Source organism: Aulostomus chinensis, chromosome 10, assembly GCF_037954235.1.
Source record: "Aulostomus chinensis isolate RoL2024-O1b breed Wild chromosome 10, RoL_Achi_v1.0, whole genome shotgun sequence".
NCBI classification, from domain to species: domain Eukaryota; kingdom Metazoa; phylum Chordata; class Actinopteri; order Syngnathiformes; family Aulostomidae; genus Aulostomus; species Aulostomus chinensis.
Window position 1 is genome coordinate 23235186 of NC_141329.1, and position 25198 is coordinate 23260383.

The window sequence follows — 25198 nt, forward strand, 5'->3', positions numbered from 1 at the left end:
TAAAAATTTAATTAAGAGATAACTGTTATTCATTTTCATTTAAAAAAAATCATTTTCATGTTTTTTTTTGTCAACCAGTTCCGGAGCTGAGGGTTGCCGACCCCTGACCTAGGTAGAGAAAAAAGGCCCAGATATGTTCGACCGGGAGGAGGCCTTGGGGCCAACCCAGGAAATTCTGGAGGGATTATATCTCTAGGCTGGCCTGGGAATGCCTCGGGATTCCCCTACAAGAGCTGGTAGAAGTGACTGAGGAGAGGACAGTCTGGGCTTCCTGGCTGAGGCTGCTGCCCCCGCGAACCCAGATTGTTATTAGTCAAAGTATTTTATGGAATAAATTGAGCCCTGAGCCCAAAGACACTTTGGGGTGAAAACCCTACTGTTTGTAATATTTGTTCACCACATTAAACATTACTTTGAATCCCTAATGACGATGACAAACTCACCAAATTTGTCACGCACATACGCAAACGTAAAAAAAAACAAAAACCCACTCTGCTCAATAGCACCACCAAGGTAGAGAAAAAGGCCCACCATGGCCTATAGGAATATCCTAAAGACAACCCAGATATGTCTGACCAGGAGGAGGCCTTGGGGCCAACCCAGAAAATGCGGGAGGGATTGTATCACTCGGCTGGCCTGGGAATGCCTCGGGATTCCCCTACAAGAGCTGGTAGAAGTGGCTGGGGAGAGGACACTCTGGGCTTCCTGGCTGAGGCTGCTGCCCCCGCGAACCCAGACCAACCGGATAAGCGGAGTAGACATAAGAATTAAAAAAACAATTTAATCATAATAAATATAAAAATTTAATTATATTTACAAAGGTAAAAAACACAAGTCAACAATGAGTATTCTAAAATCTAGGACTGTCAGTTTCTACGAGAAACCTGGAAGGAAAAGCCACTATTTATACACAATAGTTATAACCTGATAACACACCCTCATATGTTGTTTGCAGTATAAATGATAAAGTACAGTTATGGTACAAAAACGTGAATATGCTGTCAGTGCACTTGTATAAACCCTAAAAGTTTACCCTCATGTCTTCCATCTATTTTTCAGCAGTTGAAATGATGATAGAGTATGAAAGCACAGTGTTTTGATTCATGATTTTACTTCTTAAATGTACACACCACCACTGCTCCCGCTGTGAGAATCAGGTTCAATTCTTGAGGCTTTATATCTGATAAAAACAGGAGTGTATGGAAGCGGATGGAAACTGGACTGGTGGGACATAGTTGGGTTGCCAGAACAGGTTCTCGACTACAGTGAGGCGTTTTGGTTTATTATTTGCACTTTTAAAAACGTATATCATTAGTTTTCTCTTTTACAAACCAGATTATTGTAACAATTTGTTATAACCATGCTAGCTTGGTAAAACAGGGAGGTGTTTTCAGGCAAACCTGGGTTAAAGACCACTGGAGGGTTGATTAGAGCTCCATCTGCTGTCTATTAAGTCCAGTTTCTCTTCTAAGAGGGGAACATCACACAGGCTGGAAGTGTCTGATGATGGACTGAGAACACTGTTGAAAGACACACTTGAACAGTCCGTTTCCAGCTCTCCTGCTGCCCTCTCTCGCTCAGATATCCACATCTCTGAGCTGTCTGAACTGGATGATGGAAGAGGTGATGAAGTCAGATTTCCTTCCTTCACCTCATCAGATGAACTGGGGGATTCTGTGATTTCCTCAACTCCAGAGACATCAGTGGAAAGGTCCGATTCAACATCGGACTCTTCCATCACGTCTGTCCTTAGGTTTAAATTTCTCGATTTGCTTTGAAGTGATTCCAATTTTGCCATCTCATTCTCCTCAAGTGTAGAATTACAATTGTTGGCATCAACAGAGGAAGGAAGGCTCTTCCTCTTCTTCAGGAGAGGTCCTATCTTCACTCCTCATTTCTAAGGACCTTTGCAAACTAGGGTCTTCACACCCGTTTGTTAACTCTGCACTTTGGTTATGATTCCCAACCACGGTCAAAAATGATTGCGATATCTCCATCTCATTTTCCTCAAGTGTAGAATGACAATTGTTGGCATCTACAGGGGAATGAAGGCCTCCCTCTTCCTCCTCTTCAGGAGAGGCGCAATCTTCACTGCATACCAGGTTCTTCACACTGATACTCACAGTCTGAACTGGATTCACTAGAATAAGCGGATTTACCAGACTCTTGCTCATCCGGTAGAGTGATTGAATGGCCCTTTGTAAAGGGCCATCCACTCCATACTCCCGGAGTACCCCCCCCCCCCCCCCCACAGAATGCTCCTGGGAACACGTTCGAAAGCCTTCTCCAGGTCCACAAAACACGTTGACTGGTTGGGCAAGCTCCCATGCCCCCTCCAGCACCCTAGTGAGGGTGAAGAGCTGAACCACAGTTCCATGGCCGGGACGAAAACCACACTGCTCCTCCTCAATCTGAGGTTCGACTGTCGCCCTGACCCTCCTCTCCAGTACCCTCTGGAGCGACTTTAATGTGAAATTATGATCACATTATTGTATAATTTCACGTTATTTTCACACTGACAACCACAAGAGGGCGAAAGTGACGTAGAAGAGTAAGCGGCGCATCATCTACTTCCGGAGTTGGCGGAGATGTTTAGAAGTGACACCGAGGATGACGATTTCATTGGATTTAGTGATTTGGAGTGACACTAATGGTTTGGTAAACTTGTTAGCATATTCTTTATGCTATAGTTATCTGAATAACTGTTAATATGTTACGTTAACAGACCAGGCATGTTCTCAGTTCGTTGTTGATGCGTCATGTAACGTTAGCTGAATGTGTTACGTTAGCATACCGTACACCTATTCAACCTGTTGTTCTTTATTCTCATTTATTTCAAATTGCCTTTCAAGATGAAATGTCTGTTCTTGGTGTTGGATTTTATCAAATAAATCTTCCCCAAAAAATGCGACGTATACTCCAGTGCAACTTATATATGTTTTTCCTTCTTTATTATGCATTTTTTTGGCTATTGCGACCAAAATTTTAAGCAAGCAGTATGGAAGTATGCGATTTGGGACACACCAATAGCCTCAAACAGACGTTTCTCACATCTAAACTATATCTAAATGTGAACCTTAATTTGACCCCCTAAACACGTTCAAAAACTCATCAAATTTGGCATGCACATCTGATCCAGAGAAAAATTTGATCAACTTGAAAAGAAAATTTAAGCGCTCTGCTCAGTGTTGCTTGCAGGTTTCATTATGTATTTGTTTGATCAAAACCACATTTCATCCCAAAGACAAATATTAAAAGAATGTGATTTAGCTGGGATAAATGGTACATATTAATGATATATGCTTTATGTTATGGTCTACATTGCTTTTAATTAGGCTAAGGTCAACATCTGTGAAGTATTTTCAATTGAATAGTTATGACTGTATTGTTTTGAGACCACAATAATGGTATGGGTCCACCAGACCCACGAAAAGGTCCTTAGTAACAGAACTATGTCCACCACACAAGGGTTAATATTCTCCATAGAGGAAGTGATAGCCTCACAACCAAATGGTCGTAACTAATCAAGGCAAACTCGCGATGTCAACAGGTTATAACAGATGGTGTCTGTACCTGGTGAAGCCTCAAGCTGCTAGGAAATCAACCATTTTCAGAAAAACTGATTTGATTTGTTGGAGTCATTTCAGCAACAGCATAAAAATGATCTTCCTTTCTGATGAGAAACATTGAATATTTGGATATCATATGTTCACTGACATCAGTTACAAATTAACTAGTGTTAAGATAATGGTCAGGTGTAGTTACTTTAAACAGCCCTGTCTTTGCAATGATGGATGTAGTGAGTACATCCTGAAATAAATGCCAGCAGTAACAGTGACAGCAGTAAGGTGCTCCTCACATAAACATATGACCCTGTCAGCTTTTCTCTTGTTTGAGAAGTTCAGAGAGCAAATGACAAAAGTAGGGTTTTCACTTTTATTTTTCAGACATAAAAACAAAAGAATTTTAGCCAACAATCCAAGCATCATCACAGCTTTAAATGACAAATGTCACTAAAACAGATGAACCCCTCCCTCTGTCCCCATCCAATGACAGCAGGTAAGGCTCCAGCCCCCCAAGAATCATCAGGAGTTTTAAATCTCATCCTGATGTCAGCTGCTGCTTATTGATGTTGATTTTTAAAGCCATAGCATGGATGAGTTAAGATGGTCTTGAACATCCACCCTTTGCACAGCTTCAGCTGGTGAGCTGAGTGCTGCTCTTCTTTGAGAACTTGGATCTGTCAGCTGCAAATTGATGATTGGCCCTCTCTAACTGTAATTTCAGGGCCTCCCTAAATTTCATCTCTTCTGTACACTTTTGGCGATTGTATACTTCTTGCTCTGAGCGCATTAACTGTATTTGGTCAAGCATGTTTTGTTGTGTGACTCGAGTGCTGCTCTTACTGGTGAATTTGGAACTGTCAGCTTCAAATTGATGGTTGGCCCTTTCTAACTGTAATTTCAGGGCCTCCCTAAAGTTCATCCCTTCTGTACACTTTTGGCGATTGTATACTTCTTGCTCTGAGCGCATTAACTCTATTTGGTGAAGCATGTTTTGTTGTGTGACTCGACTCTGCTCCAGTTCATGCTGCAGCTTCTCAGTCCTCTGCTCCATCTGGGAGTGCAGGTTGGCCACTTGCATTTGAAACCTTTCTTCTTGACATGCCAACTGGGTCTGCAGGAAGATGTTGAGTTGCCCGTGACGGTCACTTTCCTGTGCTTCTCCCATATGCTGTTTCTTTTTTGATGTCTTCTCTTCAGTTTGAAGCCTGTTTATTTCCTTTTGCAGTTCTCCATTTCTCTTTCTCTCCTCATCCAGAAGGAGGTCAAACTTCTTCTTCAGCTTCAGTGTTTTCTTCGCTAGCTTAGTTCGTTCTTTCATCTTTGCGTTCAGTTCTTCCCTTTCCCGCTCAAGCTCTTCTACATGCTCTCTTAACATGACACCTGCAAACTTGCTTTTGGCTAACTCCATCTCTGTGGCTTTTTGACAGCTGACCAGTTCCCCTTGAGCTTGCAGACGAGTTTCCAGGTCTTGAACATGTGCAGCAAGCTGGTCCTTGTCCCGCTGAAGGACATTTAGCAGCACGTCCTTGTCTGTCAGCTGCATTTTCATCTGGTGAATCTCATTCTCCATGCTGTTTGCTCGTGCCTCTGCCTTGGCCAGCTTCTGGGACATTTTCTTTGCAGCCTCCGTGTGATTGGATGCTTCCTCTGTGAATCTATTTCTAAGACTTTGGTGTTCCTCCTTCTCCTGCAGCAGAGCTTCCTGTGTTCCTGCGTGAACAGCCACCAAATGCTCAGCTCTCTGTGTGGCCGCAGCCAGGCTGGTGCGAACAGAATCGAGCTCTGCTTCTAGTCTCTCACGAGTCTGCAGTTCCTTTTCATATTTAGCATCAAGCTCCGACTGTAAGGCTGCCATTTTCTCATTACAGTCCAAGAGAGTTTGACTAAGGGTATCAGAATTCTTTCTAAGGTCTCGCTGAGCATCCTCCAGTTCACCCTTGAGGATCTCATTCTGATCCATGAGGCCTCTTTCCCTGGCACTGCTTTTGACCTGTGAATCTTCAAGGTCTCTTTTAAGGATATTTATCTGCTCTTGTAAGGAGGAATTCTGCTGAAGCAGCTTCTCCTCCCTCTCACTGGCCTCACTCTGCAGCGCCTGCATTTGGTTCTTCTCCTTTACTTGGTTGGCGATTACTTCGTCCACCAAGGAGCGCTCCTTAGCAAGCAGCTTCTGCGACTGACTGTTGGCGAACTCAAGCTTTTCCATGTTGTTGAGCAGTTCCCTAAACTCCAGCTGCAGGGATCTGAGGGTTTCCTCCACCTTGTGTCTCTCCTGAACCTCAAATTTGTGCTGCTCTTCAGTCCTCCTCAGCTCATCTATTGTGGCGTTGTACTTCATGGTGGAATCATGCGCTTTTTCTTGCTCCTCTTTCAGCTCAAGTTTGAGGTTTTGTACATCAGATTCCAGCTGCTGATGCTTCCACTCCAGGACACGATGAATACTCTGAACTTCCTTTAGAGTACTCTTCAGTTCAGCCCTCTCCTCTTTCAGCTGGTCAAAGTCTTCTATGAAGTCCAGTTTCTTTTCTAAGAGGGGAACATCACAAAGGCTGGAAGTGTCTGATGATGGACTGAGAACACTGTTGAAAGACACACTTGAACAGTCCGTTTCCAGCTCTGCTGCTGCCCTCTCTAGCTCAGATATCCTCATCTCTGAGCAGTCTGAACTGGATGATGGAAGAGGTGATGAAGTCAGATTTTCTTCCTTCACCTCATCAGTTGAACTGGAGGATTCTGTGATTTCTTCAACACCAGCGACATCAGTGGAAAGGTCCAATTCAACATCAGACTCTTCCATCATATCTGTCTTTGGGTTGCAATTTCTCGATTTACTTTGTGATTCCAATTTTGCCATCTCATTCTCCTCAAGTGTAGAATGACAATTGTTGGCATCTACTGGGGAATGAAGGCTTCCCTCTTCCTCCTCTTTGGGAGAGGTGCTATCTTCACTCCTCATCTCGAAGGACCTTTGCAAACTAGGGTCTTCACACCCATTTGTTAACTCTGCACTTTGGTTCTTCACGGTCAAAATTGATTCCGGTATCTCCATCTCATTCTCCTCAAGTGTTGAATGACAATTGTTGGCATCTGCAGGGGAATGAAGGCTTCCCTCTTCCTCCTCTTCAGGAGAGGTCCTATCTTCACTCCTCATTTCTAAGGACCTTTGCAAACTAGGGTCTTCACACCCGTTTCTTAACTCTGCACTTTGGTTGTAATTCCCAACCACGGTCAAAATTGATTCCAATATCTCCATCTCATTCTCCTCAAGTGAAGAATCATTATTGTTGGCATCTACAGGGGAATGAAGGCTTCCCTCTTCCTCCTCTTCAGGAGAGGTGCTATCTTCACTCCTCATTTCTAAGGACTGTTGCATCCCAGGGTCTTCACACTCATACTCAGAGTCTGAACTTGATTCACTAGAATCCAGGAGAATATCTCTTTTTTCACCTTGTTTTTTCAAGGTTTGTTTTTCCCAGTTGTCTTCCCACTGATATTCATCTGAATCTGAACTGGAATCATTGCTCTTCTCCAGTCCTGACTTAAAAAATGTATATCTTTTCTTTTCTTTAGACATATCTCTGTGGAGGAATATACTGCACAATATACTGATGTGCACTTAAAAAATCTGTGTCTATAATTCAGACGGGTCCTGAATTTGCTTGGTGTGATGACTCCTTCTTTTCGTAATGTGACATCTTGTCCAGCAGCCCACTTATAAGATCCCTAAATCAGATCTCAGTGATCTAACTGAAGTCAAAATGACTGACAATAGATTCAGTGATGATCACTGACCTCACTGTTCACGTTATTGATGATCACTGAATCTCACTGGTCACATTATTGTGGATCCTCTGTGCTCTGACTAGGACTTCAGGCGAGGGGGAGGCTCTTAATTTCATCGACTGCTCCGTGGATTTCAGGGAGAGTTTGTTACTCTGCCCCTTATATCTTTCTCAAAAGATCTGGATATCCAGCATCAAGCCTTGGATGGCATGTAAAAAACACTGGGTCTTAAAAAATTGCCACTTGTAAAAATGAATTTGGATGATTTTTTCTTTGCAGAGAGAGACATTTCTCTTATTTTCTGATCAATTTCCCCTTTGTTTTTGAAGTCGGAGAAGAGATGCTCTGATATTTTTATGAACATTTCTCTGATGTATTCCCCATCTGTGAACAGCTTCGTCTCTTTACGATCTCCTGAGCTGCCACACAACTAGCAACTGTAGCTGACTGTGGAAAGGTGATCCACTTCTTTAACGTATGTTTGCTCTGTTCAGCTTTCCGTTGCAGTCCTGAAATTGCTTTCTTTCGCTCATCTTCGCTTGGGTATTCTTCAGCGAATGCTGAGTGCTTGTTTTAAAAATGTCTTTCAACATGACATTTTTTGTTGTTCGATCATTTGTTTCCACATATCAAGCACACCAGGAATCCAGCGTCGTGAGCAGTGAAGGCAAATTCATCTGTCCATGCAGAGTTAAAGTCTCCTTTTTCAACCCAGTCTCATGTCATAATGAATGGGTCGCACACTCAAGAAGCCGCCTGCAGGCAAAGGCGAGGGCTACAGACGTCGATGTGACGCATATTTTAGTTGACAAATTATTTTTTTAAACCATTTTCAAAATTAGATGTTAAAATAGGCTATATAACTGTAGTATTAGAAAATAAAATGCAAAAATAATAATGTATAAATAAAAATTAAATTAAGAAATAACAATTATTCATTTTCATAAAAAAAAAACATTTTCATGTTTTTTTTTTGTCAACGCCAAAGGGAGCCACACCAAGGAGGCTGAAGAGCTGCATGCGGCTCCGGAGCTGAGGGTGTCCGACCCCTGACCTAGGTAGAGAAAAAAGGCCCAGATATGTTTGACCGGGAGGAGGCCTTGGGGCCAACCCAGGAAATGCTGGAGGGATTATATCTCTAGGCTGGCCTGGGAATGCCTCGGGATTCCCCTACAAGAGCTGGTAGAAGTGGCTGAGGAGAGGACAGTCTGGGCTTCCTGGCTGAGGCTGCTGCCCCCGCGAACCCAGATTGTTATTAGTCAAAGTATTTTATGGAATAAATTGAGCCCTGAGCCCAAAGACACTTCGGGGTGAAGACCCTATTGTGTTTGTAATATTTGTTCACCATATTAAACATTACTTTGAATCCCTAAACACGACGAAAAACTCACCAAATTTGTCACGCACATACGCAAAAGGAAAAAAAAAGGAAAAAAAAGAAAAGACCACTCTGCTCAATAGCACCACCTAGGTAGAGAAAAAGGCCCACCATGGCCTGTAGGAATATCCTAAAGACAACCCAGATATTTTTGACCAGGAGGAGGCCTTGGGGCCAACCCAGAAAATGCTGGAGGGATTGTATCACTCGGCTGGCCTGGGAATGCCTCGGGATTCCCCTGCAAGAGCTGGTAGAAGTGGCTGGGGAGAGGACACTCTAGGCTTCCTGGCTGAGGCTGCTGCCCACGCGAACCCAGACCAACCGGATAAGCGGAGTAGACATAAAAATTAAAAAAAACAATTTAATCATTATAAATATAAAAATTTAATTGTATTTACAAAAGTAAAAAACACAAGTCAACACTGAGTATTCTAAAATCTAGGACCGTCAGTTTCTACTGGAAACCTGGAAGGAAAAGCCACTATTTATACACAATAGTTATAACCTGATAACACACCCTCATATGTTATTTGCAGTATAGATGATAAAATACAGTTATGGTACAAAAACGTGAATATGCTGTCAGTGCACTTGTATAAACCCTTAAAGTTTACCCTTGTGTCTTCCATCTATTTTTCAGCAGTTGAAATGATGATAGAGTATAAAAGTACAGTGTTTTGATTCATGATTTTACTTCTTAAATGTACACACCACCACTGCTCCCGCTGTGAGAATCAGGTTCAATTCTTGAGGCTTTATATCCGATAAAAGCGGATGGAAACTGGACTGGTGGGACATAGTTGGGTTGCCAGAACAGGTTCTAGAATACAGTGAGGTGTTTTGGCTCCTCTCCAGTACCCTCTAGAGCGACTTTAATGTGAAATTATTATCACATTATTCTATAATTTCACGTTATTTTCACACTGACAACCACAAGAGGGCGAAAGTGACATAGAAGAGTAAGCAGCGCATTATCTACCTCCGGAGTTGGTGGAGATGTTTCGAAGTGACACAGAGTAACGGTTTCATTGGATTTAGTTATTTGGAGTGACACTGATGGTTTGGTAAACTTGTTCGCATATTCTTTATGCTATAGTTACCTGAATAACTGTTGATATGTTACGTTAACAGACCAGGCATGTTCTCAGTTCGTTGTTGATGCATCATATAACGTTAGCTGAATGTGTTACATGAGCATACTGTACACCTATTCAACCTGTTGTTCTTTATTCTCATTTATTTTAAATTGCCTTTCAAGATGAAATGTCTGTTCTTGGTGTTGGATTTTATCAAATAAATCTTCCCCAAAAAATGCGACTTATACTCCAGTGCAACTTATATATGTTTTTCCTTCTTTATGATGCATTTTTTTGGCTATTGCGACGAAAATTTTAAGCAAGCAGTATGGAAGTATGCGATTTGGGACACACCAATAGCTTCAAACAGACGTTTCTCACATCTAAACTATATCTAAATATGAACCTAAATTTGACCCCCAAACACGTTCAAAAACTCACCAAATTTGGCATGCACATCTGATCCAGTGAAAAATTTGATAATCTTAAAAAGAAAATTTGAGCGCTCTGCTCAATGTTGCTTGCAGGTTTCATTGTTTATTTGTTTGATCCATGCCACATTTCATCCCAAAGACAAATGCTAAAAGAATGTGATTTAGCTGGGATAAATGGTACATATTAATGATATATGCTTTATGTTATGGTCTACATTGCTTTTAATTAGGCTAAGGTCAACATTTGTTAAGTATTTTCAATTGAATAGTTATGACTGTATTGTTTTAAGACCACAATAATGGTATGGGTCCACCAGACCCACGAAAAGGTCCTTAGTAACAGAACTATGTCCACCACACAAGGGTTAATATTCTCCATAGAGGAAGTGATAGCCTCACAACCAAATTGTAGTAACTAATCAAGGCAAACTTGCCACATGTCAACAGGTTATAACAGATGGTGTCTGTACCTGGTGAAGCCTCAAGCTGCTAGGAAATCAACCTTTTTCAGAAAAAACTGATTTGATTTGTTGGAGTCATTTCAGAAACAGTGTAAAAATAATTTTCCCTTGTGATGAGAAACATTGAATATTTGGATATCATATGTTCACTGACATCAGTTACAAATTACCGTAAATTCCAGACGATAGAGCGCATCGTTATATAAGCCGCAGATGCTTATTTTAGGGAAAAAATCAACTTTGTACACGTATAAGCCGCACCGGTAAATAAGCCGCGGTGCACGGCGGAAACACCTCGGCCGCCCGTTCTCGCGTGTTGACCCAGTCTTTCAGAGCGTTTTCAAGTCCGGGCCATCTGCTATTATGACCTCTGAAAGCTTTTGTTGTCTTTTTGCATTGGGTCAGTGCGTCATGTTGCCGCCTCCAGCGTCACACCATCAATTCGTTTATGCCAAACTTACGTGCTGCAACTCTATTTCCATCTGCCACCGCCAGATTGATTGCCTTTAACTTGAAAGCTGCATCATAAGCATTCCTTCTTCTGCTCTCCGTCTTGAGGGTGAGTACAAATGACTGAAAATATAGTGTGATGCTCTTTTTACACTGCACCGCGGCATGGACTGGACGCTCCAAGTACAGTACTTAGAGAAATTACCATAACATTTGGCTTGGAATTTCCCTAAGTACAGTACTTGGAGCTACCATCAGGAACAATAGGGAATTACTGCCCGCTGCCGCTGCCCGCCACACCCCAGGGTGAAGGTAAAATCCTCATATAAGACGCACCGGAGCATAAGCCGCGGGGCATGAAGCGTCGAAAAAAAGTTGCGGCTTATAGTCCAGAATTTACGGTAACTAGTGTTAAGATAATGTTCAGGTGTAGTTATTTTAAACAGCCCTGTCTTTGCAATAGTGAGTGTAATGAGTACATCCTGACATAAATGCCAGCAGTAACAGTGACAGCAGTAAGGTGCTCCTCATATGAACATATGATCCTGTCAGCTTTTCTCTTGTTTGAGAAGTTCAGAGAGCAAATGACAAAAGTAGGGTTTTCACATTTATTTTTCAGACGTAAAAACAAAAGAATTTTAGCCAAAAATCCAAGCATCATCACAGCTTTAAATGACAAATGTCACTAAAACAGATGTACCCCTCCCTCTGTCCCCATCCAATGACAGCAGGTAAGGCTCCAGCCCCCCAAGCATCATCAGGAGTTTTCAATCTCATCCTGATGTCAGCTGCTGCTTACTGATGTTGATTTTTAAAGCCATAGCATGGATGAGTTAAGATGGTCTTGAACATCCACCCTTTGCACAGCTTCAGCTGGTGAGCTGAGTGCTGCTCTTATTGGCAACCTTGGAAATGGCAACTGCAAATTGATGGCTGGCCCTTTCTAACTGAAATTTCAGGGCCTCCCTAAAGTTCATCCCTTCTGTACACTTTTGGCGATTGTGTACTTCTTGCTCTGAGCGCATTAACTGTATTTGGTGAAGCATGTTTTGTTGTGTGACTCGACTCTGCTCCAGTTCATGCTGCAGCTTCTCAATCCTCTGCTCCATCTGGGATTTCAGGTTGGCCACTTGCATTTGAAACTTTTCCTCTTGACATGCCAACTGGGTCTGCAGGAAGATGTTGAGTTGCCCGTGACGGTCACTTTCCTGTGCTTCTCCCGTATGCTGTTTCTTTTTTGATGTCTTCTCTTCAGTTTGAAGCCTGTTTATTTCCTTTTGCAGTTCTTCAGTTCTCTTTTTCTCCTCCTCCAGAAGGAGATCTAACTTCTTCTTCAGCTCCAGTGTTTTCTTAGCTAGCTTAGTTCGTTCTTTCATCTTTGTGTTCAGTTCTTCCCTTTCCCGCTCAAGCTCTTCGACACGCTCTCGTAACATGACACCTGCAATCTTGCTATCGGCAAACTCCATCTCTGTGGCTTTTTGATGGCTGAGCAGTTCCCCTTGAGCTTGCAGACGAGTTTCCAGGTCTTGAACATGTGCAGCAAGCTGGTCCTTGTCCCGCTGAAGGACATTTAGCAGCACGTCCTTGTCTGTCAGCTGCATTTTCATCTGGTGAATCTCATTCTCCATGCTGTTTGCTTGTGCCTCTGCCTTGGCCAGCTTCTGCAGCAGAGCTTCCTGTGTTCCTGCGTGAACAGCCACCAAATGCTCAGCTCTCTGTGTGGCTGCAGCCAGGCTGGTGCGAAGAGAATCGAGCTCTGCTTCTAGTTTCTCACGAGTCTGCAGTTCTTTTTCATATTTCGCATTAAGCTCAGACTTTAAGGCGACCTCCTTTAGCAGTTGGTTAAAGGTATCAGAATTCTTTCTGAGACCTCGCTGAGCATCCTCCAGTTCACCTGTGAGGAACTCGTTCCGATCCATGAGGCTTCTCTCCCTGGTACTCCTTTTGACCTGTGAATCTTCAAGGTCTCTTTTAAGGATATTTATCTGCTCTTGTAAGGAGGAATTCTGCTGAAGCAGCTTCTCCTCCCTCTCACTGGCCTCACTCTGCAACGCCTGCATTTCCTTCTCATGTTTGGCGATCATTTCCTCCACCAAGCAGCGCTCCTTAGCAAACAGCTTCTGCGACTGACTGTTGGTGCACTCAAGCTGTTGCATGTTGTTGACCAGTTCTCTAAACTCCACCTGCAGGGATCTGAGGGTTTCCTCCACCTCGTGTCCCTCCTGAACCTCAAGTGTAGAATCACAATTGTTGGCTTCCTCCTCTTCAGGTGAGGTCCTATCTTCACTCTGCATTTCAAAGGACTGTTGCATACCAGGGTCTTCACACTGATACTCAGAGTCTGTGTCTATAAACCAGACGGATCCTGAATTTGCTTGATGTGATGACTCCTTCTTTTCGTAATGTTACATCTTGTCCAGCAGCTCACTTATAAGATCCCTAAATCAGATCTAAGTGATCTAACTGAAGTCAAAATGACTGACAATGAATTCAGTGATGATCACAGAATCTCACTGTCACATTAGTGATGATCACAGAATCTCACTGTCACGAGTGATGATCACTGAATCTCACTGTCACGAGTGATGATCACAGAACCTCACTGTCACATTAGTGATGATCACAGAATCTCACTGCCTGTGTAGGTTCTCTCTGGTACTCCGGCTTCCACCCACAGTCCAAAGACATCAAGAGGGGACGAGGCTGATTGCTACTCTAAAACCTTTGGTGCAACTGTGAGTGTGAATGGCTGTCTGTCTATTTATGTTGGCCCTATGATGGACTGATGACCTGTCCAGGGTGAAAATGAATGGATGGATGGATTTAAATAGCAAAATTTGAAATTTAAGTCATTATTTGGAACTGAATTGCAATAAGCTTCAAACAGAATTGAATATTGTGAAACTGAATCATTGCTTCAAAATGGCTTTCTATCTGACTTGAGTATGTATATGCATATATAGATATAAGAAGAATGTATATATACATATGAATGTGCTTTTACACATTCACTGCTTAGTACTTCTTTTAGAGAGGCACCTGGTCTAGTTTTTGTTTTGTCAATGTTTTCGTCCTGTAACCCCAAACATGATAGGATGTACAAAAAAAAAGAAAAAAGGAGATCAACGCTTATCATGAAAATAATCTGCAGGAACATCATTTGTAACGATGGACTTTTTTTTTCTCTTCAGTTGCTTCTAAATGAGCAGTGACGAAAGATTTGTCACAGTAAAAAAAAATTAATCATCATAAAAATCAAAATTTAATTGAGAGCTGCAAGCAGCGTTGTTAGGGCCTGAGCGCCCGTGGCCGGGTGCCAAACGCCGACCCGAATCCAACTGTGTGAGAACGAAATCGGTGCGACTTGTAGTTGAGGAGATAGAAGCCTCAGCGTGATGCACGGTCTGAGTGCTGAGCTGAGAGCTGGCCCTTTAAATAAACCCTCCCCCCCTGCTCTCTACCAGCTGTGTCAGAGTGTAGAGCAGAGGAGGACTGAGACAGTTTTACTGTTTCAAAGCCTCATAACGCCTCAGATCCTGGTGTCATCAAATAGCACAGTCTTGTAGGGATGTTTGTCAGGAATCCAACGGTGTGTTTCTCTAAGCAATGGGAGTTGTAGTTTAGATGTGATCAGTGATTGTTTGAGACTATGTACCTGAGAGGAGATCTGCTCCCCATTGACTGCCATTATAAGTGAAAAAAGTGTCCCAAATTTGAGGGCTTATAAAATGGGAACCGAATGGATTATATTGTTGCCTTTCTCAAATTTTGATCCTTAAAGTGTCTTGAGTCATGTGTTCAATTTTGGAAGCAATTGCGTGAATGGTCTAGGAGATAGATTTTGGGGAGTGTTATCGACCCAAATTGGACCTTTGTGTCCAAATTGTGCAAATCTGGTTAGAGTTAGAGCAGTGGTACGTGTGTGTGATTTTTCGCTCCCGAGGAGACAAATCCAACGGTGTTAGTCCCTTGTCTCTAGGATGTTCCTACAGTGTGTTACGGTGTTTTTTGTGTCTCTAGGTGGCGCTATTGAGTTTTTCCAGATTTTTTTTCGGAATATCAAACTTGTTGGCCGTCGCCAACGTGTGTGCCAAAATTCGCAAAATTCGGAGCAAGTTTAGGGGGTCAAATTTAGGATCAAAATGACGTTATAAGAAAGAATAATAAAGAAAGAAACAACTCCTTGCGAAACAGATCTTCTCTTGCCCCCCCATTGAAACCAATGTTATACCTCACCCCCTCTCCCGTCCCCTGACCTGCCTGTGAAATTTGGAGCTTGTTTAGTGTGATTTTTTAGAGTTTTTAGTGTTTGAGTGTGCTTACAAACACCATAGGGTCTTCGCCTGAAGTACCTTCTGGCTCAGGCCCTAATTATATTTACAAAAGTAAAAAACACAAGTCAACAATGAGTATTCTAAAATCTAGGACAGTCAGTTTCACCTAGAGACCTGGAAGGAAAAGCCACTCTTTATACACAGTAGTTATAACCTGATAACACACCCTCATATTTTATTTGCAGTATAAATGATAAAGTACAGTTATGGTCCAAAAACGTGAATATGCTGTCAGTGCACTTGTATAAACCCTAAAAGTTTGCCTTCGTGTCTTCCATCTATTGTTCAGCAGTTGAAATGATGATAGACTATATAAGTACAGTGTTTTGATTCATGAATTTACTTTTAAACGTACACACCACCACTGCTCCCGCTGTGAGAATCAGGTTCAATTCTTGAGGCTTTATAGCCGATAAAAACAGGAGTGTGTGGAAGCACCATACTAGCTTGGTAAAACATGGAGGTGTTTTCAGGCAAACCTGGGTTATAGACCACTGGAGGGCTGATTAGAGCTCCATCTGCTGTCATTATTTGAGAGACATTCTGTAGCGGTGTCGCTAGCTGTTGTCTAGCAGAGCTGTTGCTGCGCTGCAGAGACGGCTGGTGTTTGTTGGATCTGATGTTGGACACATTGGAGATGGGGAGATACCTCATTAGAGCTGGCTGGCTTTGTGAGGGCTTATAACCTAACAAGTTATCTGGGTGGTAAATTTCAAATATCCTTTGTCTGACGGGAAACGGCAGCAGACAAACAACATGGCGGAAGGAAAAAGAACTCCACAGGTTTTTTTCAATGTACTTCCATTCAAAGTGACTTTCAAAGTCTTTTTTTTTTTTTTTTAACCTGTCCTGTTCAGCAGCTGGGGCAAGCAGCATCAGTGTTCCTGGTGCCTTGTTGTACTGAAGCAGTTTTACTCTGCATAGGTGGAATCTGATAAACTCCTCCTATTGCCATTTATGCTTAATTGTATTCGGAATGGTATTGGTTCATTGATAAAGCTACCGGACTGAGGCTCAGGAGTGGACAGAAAGACAGAACAGGGACAGGATAGGGAAGACGGGGGGGGGGGGGGGCAAAAACAACAACTACAACAATCGCAGAAAAAAACAAAAACCAAACAAACAGAAAAAGTAACAACAACAACAGAGAGGAGAAAAGAAAAAAAAAAGGAAAAAACATTGGTTGCAGAGTTTCCAGTGCAGGCTTACCATTTGGTTTAATATAATTTTTAGATAAATGTCTGAGTGTGTGATTATAGGTCAGTTGTGCGCCGCATGCGTGTATGTGTGTATACGTTTGTGTATGTGTGTGTGTATGGGTGTGTGCTACGGTTTGTCTTGGATGCTGTGCGTAGCTGGCTGTAGCTGATGTGGGGGGGCCAGGACATCACACCCCCAGTCCAGGATAGCAGGCAGGTCAGGACCAGGCCACCAGAGCACCCAGAAACCCCCAGGACAAGGGCAGCCCCAGGCCCCCCCCCCCCCCCCCCCAGGAAACAGCCACAGGCCCAACCCATGCCAGGACCCGTAGGAAAGCATAGGAGCAGCAATCCCCACCCGGAAGCAACCCACAGAGAGACAGGGCAGAGAGGACCCCAGTCCTGTCGGGCACCCCCCCCCCCCCCACACACACACACACACAGCATGAGCAGAGCCCAGGGGCATAGGGCCCCTCTGGCCCGAGACCCGACCAGAGCACACCAAGAGGTCCGCCAGCGACGGCAGAGTCTCCCAGTACATCCTCATGCACTCCCCCAAGCCCTAAATGTCTACAATGTGATTAAAATTGGGGGGTCCAGCCCCTCAAGGCCTAGTGTCACATGAGATGTGATGTGATGGGACAGAGAGGCGATGAGAGGGGCTGAGGAATGGGCCAGACCTGCAGGGGGCCAACTTCCAGACTGGCCCCGCTGACCACCCCGGCACCACTGCAACCAGCCAACAGGGAGTCTAGCCTACCTGGTCCAGGGGTCAAATTGAAGCACCAACGGGCACTGTCCGGAGAGCCGGGCAGAGAGTCCACCACCACGCAGCACGAGGGCAGGGAGGGCCCAGGCCCCCGGTGCACGGTGGAACCCCCAGCCAGCAGCCCATGATCAGGGCCCCCAGTTCGATCAGTATCAAGGAGGTCAGCCCCCATCCCTCAGACGTCCTCCAGCATCCTCCCATTGTCCGGGAGTGGCAGCAGTCCAGGACACCGCGCCAGGGCCTCCGCCGAGGACGGGCCGAGGTTAGCAAACCCCTCCCAAATGTGGGTGCGACCCCCCGGGGAGCGGCAGGGTCCCAGGCTTGCAAGTCCCAGGTACCAAACAATCCACCTCTACCTCCCTCTCCACCCCCTTACCTCCCTCCTGACCCCCCTCCCCCACTTGAGTTGATGGGAAGAACAGTTGACTTGCTCCAATTAATTGAGTAGTCAGAAATGGTTGAGAATTTATCAATGAGTGCTATCGTTTCAGGGAGAGATGATTGTGCATTACGTAGGAAAAGTAATACATCATCAGCATAAAGGCTTACCTTATGGTTCACATTTGTTTTATCAATTCCATTGATGTTGTTGTTCTGCTGAACTGCAGCTGCGAGTGGCTCTATGAATATAGCAAAAAGGGAAGGGGAAAGTGGACAACCCTGCCTGGTTCCTCTTTGGAGAGAGAAGCTTGGAGAAGTTTGATCATTTGTTCTGACACAAGCACTGGGAGTGCGGTAAAATGTTTTGATCCAGTTTACAAAGTTATCTCCAAACCCAAACTTTTGTAATGTGGTGAGGAGAAAATTCCAATTCACCCTGTCGAATGCTTTTTCTGCATCTAGGGAGACAATTGTGGCATCCTTGCTCTGACTGTTACAGTAGTCTATTAGGTTGATAAGTCTACGTGTGTTGTTGGTAGACTGCCGTCCTTTAATAAACCCCGTCTGGTCAGGATGTATTATGTGAGGTGTTACTTTTTCGAGCCTTCTAGCTAGCGCCTTGCAGATGACTTTAATATCTGCATTTATAAGCAATAGCTTGATGGAAGGGCTGGGTCTTTGTCTGGTTTAAGGAGAAGGCTAATAATCGCACGGTTCATGCCGGGTGGAAGGGTCGATGTTTCCTGTATTTCAGTGAACATTTTGTAGAATATTGGTGCAAGCTCAGGCCAAAACTCGTCGTAGAATTCTGCAGGAAAGCCATCTGGTCCGGGGGCTTTCTTATTTGGCCTATGTTTAAGGGCTTCTTGAGGTTCCTCGATTGAAATAGGTGACTCCAGAGCCATTATTTGGTCTTGATTTAATTTTGGCTAGTCAATTGTGCTCAGATAGGTTTCAATGCAAGATTTGGATGGGTTAATCTCAGGTGAGTAAAGTTTTTTATAGACTTCCTTAAAAATGTAATTGATTTCTTCTGGGTCACAGGTTGTTTCCCCATTGGAGTCCTTAATGGAGGATATTGTTACTCTTTCTTAGTTCTGTTTGAGTTGGTTTGCTAAAAATCTGCTGGATTTATTGTTATGTTCATAGTTCTCCAAGCGTAATCTCTGCAGCTGAAATTGTGTTTTGATGTTGAGTAAATCATTTAGTTTTAGTTTTAATTTCTCTTAATTCGCTCAGTAGGTGTTCCTCTCAGGAGGCGGCATAAGTTGTCTCCAATGCTTTCATTTTTTCATTTAATTCTGTTTCGAGAGCTTTCTCCTGTTTTTTCTTATATGAAGAGTAAGATATTATTTTGCCCCGCATGACTGCTTTTGCCGCCTGCCATAGCACACAAGCTGACACATCAGGCTGGTCATTTATATCTCAGAATATTGTCCATTCCTCCTTAAAGAATTTCATAAAATTGGGGTCCTTGAGCAATGATGTATTTAATCTCCATTGTTTAGAAAGCGGTGTTCTAGTTTTTTCTGTGAGTGTCAGAGTGACTGGTGCGTGGTCGCTAATGGCAATGGGGTGAATCTTGGTGTCAAAGTCGTCCTTCACAATTGAGTTACTAATTAAAAAGTGGTCCAAACGAGAGTAGGAGTGGTGCATTGGTGAGTAGTAGGTGTATTCCTTCAGCGTGGGGTGGCTTGAGCGCCTAGCATCGCAAAGACCAAAATCACTCATATACTGCTTTATTATGTCGGATGATTGGCAGTTGCGCTGACTAGCTGCTCTACTGACTCTGTTCACTTTTGGGTTGAATACCAGGTCGAAGTCACCTCCTACTATGAGTGCTGTGTCTGAGTGGACTGAAAGTGCTGTGAAGAAGCTGTGGAAGAAGGAGGGCTCATCAACATTTGGACCATATATACTGGCAATGCATACCTCTGTGTTGTGTGTGGATATGTTGATGATTACAAACCTACCTTCCAGGTCTACAATGGTGTTTTTACAAGTGAACCTGATGTTTTTGTGAATCAGAATGGCTACGCCTCTTTGTTTGGTGTTATAACGAGCTGTGTATGTGTGCGGGAACTGTGGGCTTAACATATGATTACCTGTTTTAGGTAAATGGGTAAATTTTGTAGGTGTGTTAAAATTTTTAGCCGTTTTTCACGTGAGCCAATTTCAGGTACATTCCAAGTGACAAACCGTACTTTGTTAGTATCTAAACTAATCTACTGAGTGTAAATTGTAATAAGTAGGTGAGTGAGCAAAAGAACGTGTACCTGTATCTTTGTGCGCATGTGTGTGTGTGGTGGCGCCAAAGAGGATGAGAGTGCATGTGTGTGGCAAATGTAACAATATTATATACCTGCACAACAAACCATATAAACATCACATTTAAAAATAACATGTAATACAAAACAACGACAGGAAAGACAAAGGGGTGACATAAATACACACATAAATACATACTCATGAGTGAACTTGGCATGTAGCAGTCTACCACGTGTGTTTTTATGTTTTTAGGTTTAACACAGTATTGAGAGAGAGAGAAAGAAGACAAAAACTACGAGTATGTACTTCCATTCAAAGTGACTTGCAAATTCTTCGCGTCCCTTAACTGTGCTGTCATGGTCAATGTGTGCTTGGCAAACACTGTCCCAAATTGCATCCTTCCATACTACATACTTTAAATTTTGATTCTACTCAACTCAAAATTGAAAAAGTATGGATCTAACCCCAATGACGCAATCAAATCTGTCTAGATTTTGAGTATGCACCTGCAGACACTTGCCACACTCATGTCATCCATGAAAAAAAGGTGGCGGACAGCTGTGGTGACAGTTGGTCAACATCCATCCATCCATCCATCGTCATCTTCCGCTTATTCCTACACATTAAGGGTCGCGGGGGGGCTGGAGCCTATCCCAGCGTCAACGGGCGAGAGGCGGGGTACACCCTGGACAGGTCGCCAGTCCAATTTAGCCAAGTTCCCAATTGCATGTTTTTGGACTGTGGGAGGAAGCCGGATTACCCGGAGAGAACCCACGCAGACACGGGGAGAACATGCAAACAGTTGGTCAACATTTTTATGTTAAATAACGGGGATAAGTTTGAAATTCTGTGTTGACACAGGTTTGAAAATTAAAATTCCTTGTCACAAAAATGTTTTGTTAAATGGATCACAAATACACCAAACATGCATCTTCAGCCAATAGAATTAGGACTGTATTGTTTTAAGACCACAATAATGGTATGGGTCCACCAGACCCACGAAAAGGTCCTTAGAAACAGAAGTATGTCCACCACACAAGGGTTAATATCCTCCATAGAGGAAGTGATAGCCTCACAACCAAATGGTCGTAACTAATCAAGGCAAACTCGCGATGTCAACAGGTTGTAACAGATGGTGTCTGTACCTGGTGAAGCCTCAAGCTGCTAGGAAATTAACCATTTTCAGAAAAACTGATTTGATTTGTTAGTCATTTCAGCGACAGCATAAAAATGATCTTCCTTTCTGATGAGAAACATTGAATATTTGGATATCATATGTTCACTGACATCAGTTACAAATTAACTAGTGTTAAGATAATGGTCAGGTGTAGTTATTTTCAACAGCCCCTGTCTTTGCAATGGTGGATGTAGTGAGTACATCCTGACATAAATGCCTGCAGTAACAGTGACAGCAGTAAGGTGCTCCTCACATAAACATATGATCCTGTCAGCTTTTCTCTTGTTTGAGAAGTTCAGAGAGCAAATGACAAAAGTAGGGTTTTCACATTTATTTTTCAGACGTAAAAACAAAAGAATTTTAGCCAACAATCCAAGCATCATCACAGCTTTAAATGACAAATGTCACGAAAACAGATGAACCCCTCCCTCTGTCCCCAACCAATGACAGCAGGTAAGGCTCCAGCCCCCCAAGCATCATCAGGAGTTTTAAATCTCATCCTGATGTCAGCTGCTGCTTACTGATGTTGATTTTTAAAGCCATAGCATGGATGAGTTAAGATGGTCCTGAACATCCACCCTTTGCACAGATTCAGCTGGTGAGCTGAGTGCTGCTCTTCTTTGCGAACTTGGATCTGTCAGCTGCAAATTGATGGTTGGCCCTCTCTAACTGTAATTTCAGGGCCTCCCTAAATTTCATCTCTTCTGTACACTTTTGGCGATTGTATACTTCTTGCTCTGAGCGCATTAACTCTATTTGATCAAGCATGTTTTGTTGTGTGACTCGAGTGCTGCTCTTACTGGTGAATTTGGAACTGTCAGCTTCAAATTGATGGTTGGCCCTTTCTAACTGTAATTTCAGGGCCTCCCTAAAGTTCCTCTCTTCTGTACACTTTTGGCGATTGTATACTTCTTGCTCTGAGCGCATTAACTCTATTTGGTGAAGCATGTTTTGTTGTGTGACTCGACTCTGCTCCAGTTCATGCTGCAGCTTCTCAGTCCTCTGCTCTATCTGGGAGTGCAGGTTGGCCACTTGCATTTGAAACCTTTCTTCTTGACATGCCAACTGGGTCTGCAGGAAGATGTTGAGTTGCCCGTGACGGTCACTTTCCTGTGCTTCTCCCGTATGCTGTTTCTTTTTTGATGTCTTCTCTTCAGTTTGAAGCCTGTTTATTTCCTTTTGCAGTTCTCCATTTCTCTTTCTCTCCTCATCCAGAAGGAGGTCAAACTTCTTCTTCAGCTTCAGTGTTTTCTTAGCTAGCTTAGTTTGTTCTTTCATCTTTGTGTTCAGTTCTTCCCTTTCCCGCTCAAGCTCTTCTACATGCTCTCTTAACATGACACCTGCAAACTTGCTTTTGGCTAACTCCATCTCTGTGGCTTTTTGACGGCTGACCAGTTCCCCTTGAGCTTGCAGACGAGTTTCCAGCTCTTGAACATGTGCAGCAAGCTGGTCCTTGTCCCGCTGAAGGACATTTAGCAGCACGTCCTTGTCTGTCAGCTGCATTTTCATCTGGTGAATCTCATTCTCCATGCTGTTTGCTCGTGCCTCTGCCTTGGCCAGCTTCTGGGACATTTTCTTTGCAGCCTCCGTGTGATTGGATGCTTCCTCTGTGAATCTATTTCTAAGACTTTGGTGTTCCTCCTTCTCCTGCAGCAGAGCTTCCTGTGTTCCGGCGTGAACAGCCACCAAATGCTCAGCTCTCTGTGTGGCCACAGCCAGGCTGGTGTGAACAGAATCGAGCTCTGCTTCTAGTCTCTCACGAGTCTGCAGTTCTTTTTCATATTTAGCATCAAGCTCCGACTGTAAGGCTGCCATTTTCTCATTACAGTCCAAGAGAGTTTGACTAAGGGTATCAGAATTCTTTCTCAGGTCTCGCTGAGCATCCTCCAGTTCACCCTTGAGGATCTCATTCTGATCCATGAGGCCTCTTTCCCTGGCACTGCTTTTGACCTTTGAATCTTCAAGTTCTCTTTTAAGGATATTTATCTGCTCTTGTAAGGAGGAATTCTGCTGAAGCAGCTTCTCCTCCCTCTCACTGGCCTCACTCTGCAGTGCCTGCATTTGGTTCTTCTCCTTTACTTGGTTGGCGATTACTTCATCCACCAAGCAGCGCTCCTTAGCAAGCAGCTTCTGCGACTGACTGTTGGCGAACTCAAGCTTTTCCATGTTGTTGAGCAGTTCTCTAAACTCCAGCTGCAGGGATCTGAGGGTTTCCTCCACCTTGTGTCTCTCCTGAACCTCAAATTTGTGCTGCTCTTCAGTCCTCCTCAGCTCATCTATTGTGGCCTTGTACTTCATGGTGGAATCATGCGCTTTTTCTTGCTCCTCTTTCAGCTCAAGCTTGAGGTTTTGTACATCAGATTCCAGCTGTTGATGCTTCCACTCCAGGACACGATGAATACTCTGAACTTCCTTTAGAGTACTCTTCAGTTCAGCCCTCTCCTCTTTCAACTGGTCAAAGTCTTCTATGAAGTCCAGTTTCTCTTCTAAGAGGGGAACATCACAAAGGCTGGAAGTGTCTGATGATGGACTGAGAACACTGTTGAAAGACACACTTGAACAGTCCGTTTCCAGCTCTGCTGCTGCCCTCTCTAGCTCAGATATCCTCATCTCTGAGCAGTCTGAACTGGATGATGGAAGAGGTGATAAAGTCAGATTTTCTTCCTTCACCTCATCAGATGAACTTGAGGATTCTGTGATTTCTTCAACACCAGCGACATCAGTGGAAAGGTCCGATTCAACATCAGACTCTTCCATCATGTCTGTCTTTAGGTTGCGATTTCTTGATTTGCTTTGAAGTGATTCCAATTTTGCCATCTCATTCTCCTCAAGTGTAGAATGACAATTGTTGGCATCTACAGGGGAATGAAGGCCTCCCTCTTCCTCCTCTTTGGGAGAGGTGCTATCTTCACTCCTCATCTCGAAGGACCTTTGCAAACTAGGGTCTTCACACCCATTTGTTAACTCTGCACTTTGGTTGTCCACGGTCAAAATTGATTCCGGTATCTCCATCTCATTCTCCTCAAGTGTAGAATTACAATTGTTGGCATCTACAGGGGAATGAAGGCTTCCCTCTTCCTCCTCTTTGGGAGAGGTGCTATCTTCACTCCTCATTTCTAGAGACCTTTGCACATGAGGGTCTTCACAACCGTTCATTAACTCTGCACTTTGGTTCTCCACGGTCAAAATTGATTCCGGTATCTCCATCTCATTCTCCTCAAGTGTTGAATGACAATTGTTGGCATCTACAGGGGAATGAAGGCTTCCCTCTTCCTCCTCTTCAGGAGAGGTGCTATCTTCACTCCTCATTTCTAAGGACCTTTGCAAACTAGGGTCTTCACACTCGTTTCTTAACTCTGCACTTTGGTTGTGATTCCCAACCACGGTCAAAATTGATTCCAGTATCTCCATCTCATTCTCCTCAAGTGAAGAATCATTATTGTTTGCATCTACAGGGGAATGAAGGTTTCCCTCTTCCTCCTCTTCAGGAGAGGTGCTGTCTTCACTCTGCATTTCTAAGGACTGTTGCATCCCAGGGTCTTCACACTCATACTCAGAGTCTGAACTTGATTCACTCGAATCCAGGAGAATATCTCTTTTTTCACCTTGTTTTTTCAAGGTTTGTTTTTCCCAGTTGTCTTCCCACTGATATTCATCTGAATCTGAACTGGAATCATTGCTCTTCTCCAGTCCTGACTTAAAAAATGTATATCTTTGCTTTTCTTTTGACATATCTCTGTGGAGGAATATACTGCACAATATACTGATGTGCACTTAAAAAATCTGTGTCTATAAACCAGACGGGTCCTGAATTTGCTTGGTGTGATGACTCCTTCTTTTCGTAATGTGACATCTTTTCCAGCAGCCCACTTATAAGATCCCTAAATCAGATCTCAGTGATCTAACTGAAGTCAAAATGACT

At 43.5% G+C, this 25198-nt stretch overlaps 2 protein-coding genes across 2 annotated transcripts; both read right to left on the minus strand.

Moving 5' to 3' along the window:
• Positions 1 to 11742: 11742 nt before the first annotated feature.
• LOC147254931 (uncharacterized) lies at positions 11743 to 13929 on the minus strand. Its single transcript, XM_086216514.1, has one exon. It carries the CDS (start codon positions 13458 to 13460, stop codon positions 12018 to 12020), a length of 1443 nt encoding a protein of 480 aa, XP_086072640.1. The 5' UTR covers positions 13461 to 13929; the 3' UTR covers positions 11743 to 12017.
• A 6885-nt stretch (positions 13930 to 20814) lies between these two features.
• Positions 20815 to 25105, minus strand: LOC147254932 (putative coiled-coil domain-containing protein 144C). The gene has a single exon (XM_086216515.1). It carries the CDS (start codon positions 25006 to 25008, stop codon positions 21868 to 21870), a length of 3141 nt encoding a protein of 1046 aa, XP_086072641.1. The 5' UTR covers positions 25009 to 25105; the 3' UTR covers positions 20815 to 21867.
• Positions 25106 to 25198: the final 93 nt, after the last annotated feature.

Bases quoted from the DNA above. Each gene is read 5' to 3' on its own strand.
- LOC147254931 (XM_086216514.1), bottom strand. From the start codon at position 13,460: ATGCAACAGTCCTTTGAAATGCAGAGTGAAGATAGGACCTCACCTGAA.
- LOC147254932 (XM_086216515.1), bottom strand. From the start codon at position 25,008: ATGTCAAAAGAAAAGCAAAGATATACATTTTTTAAGTCAGGACTGGAG.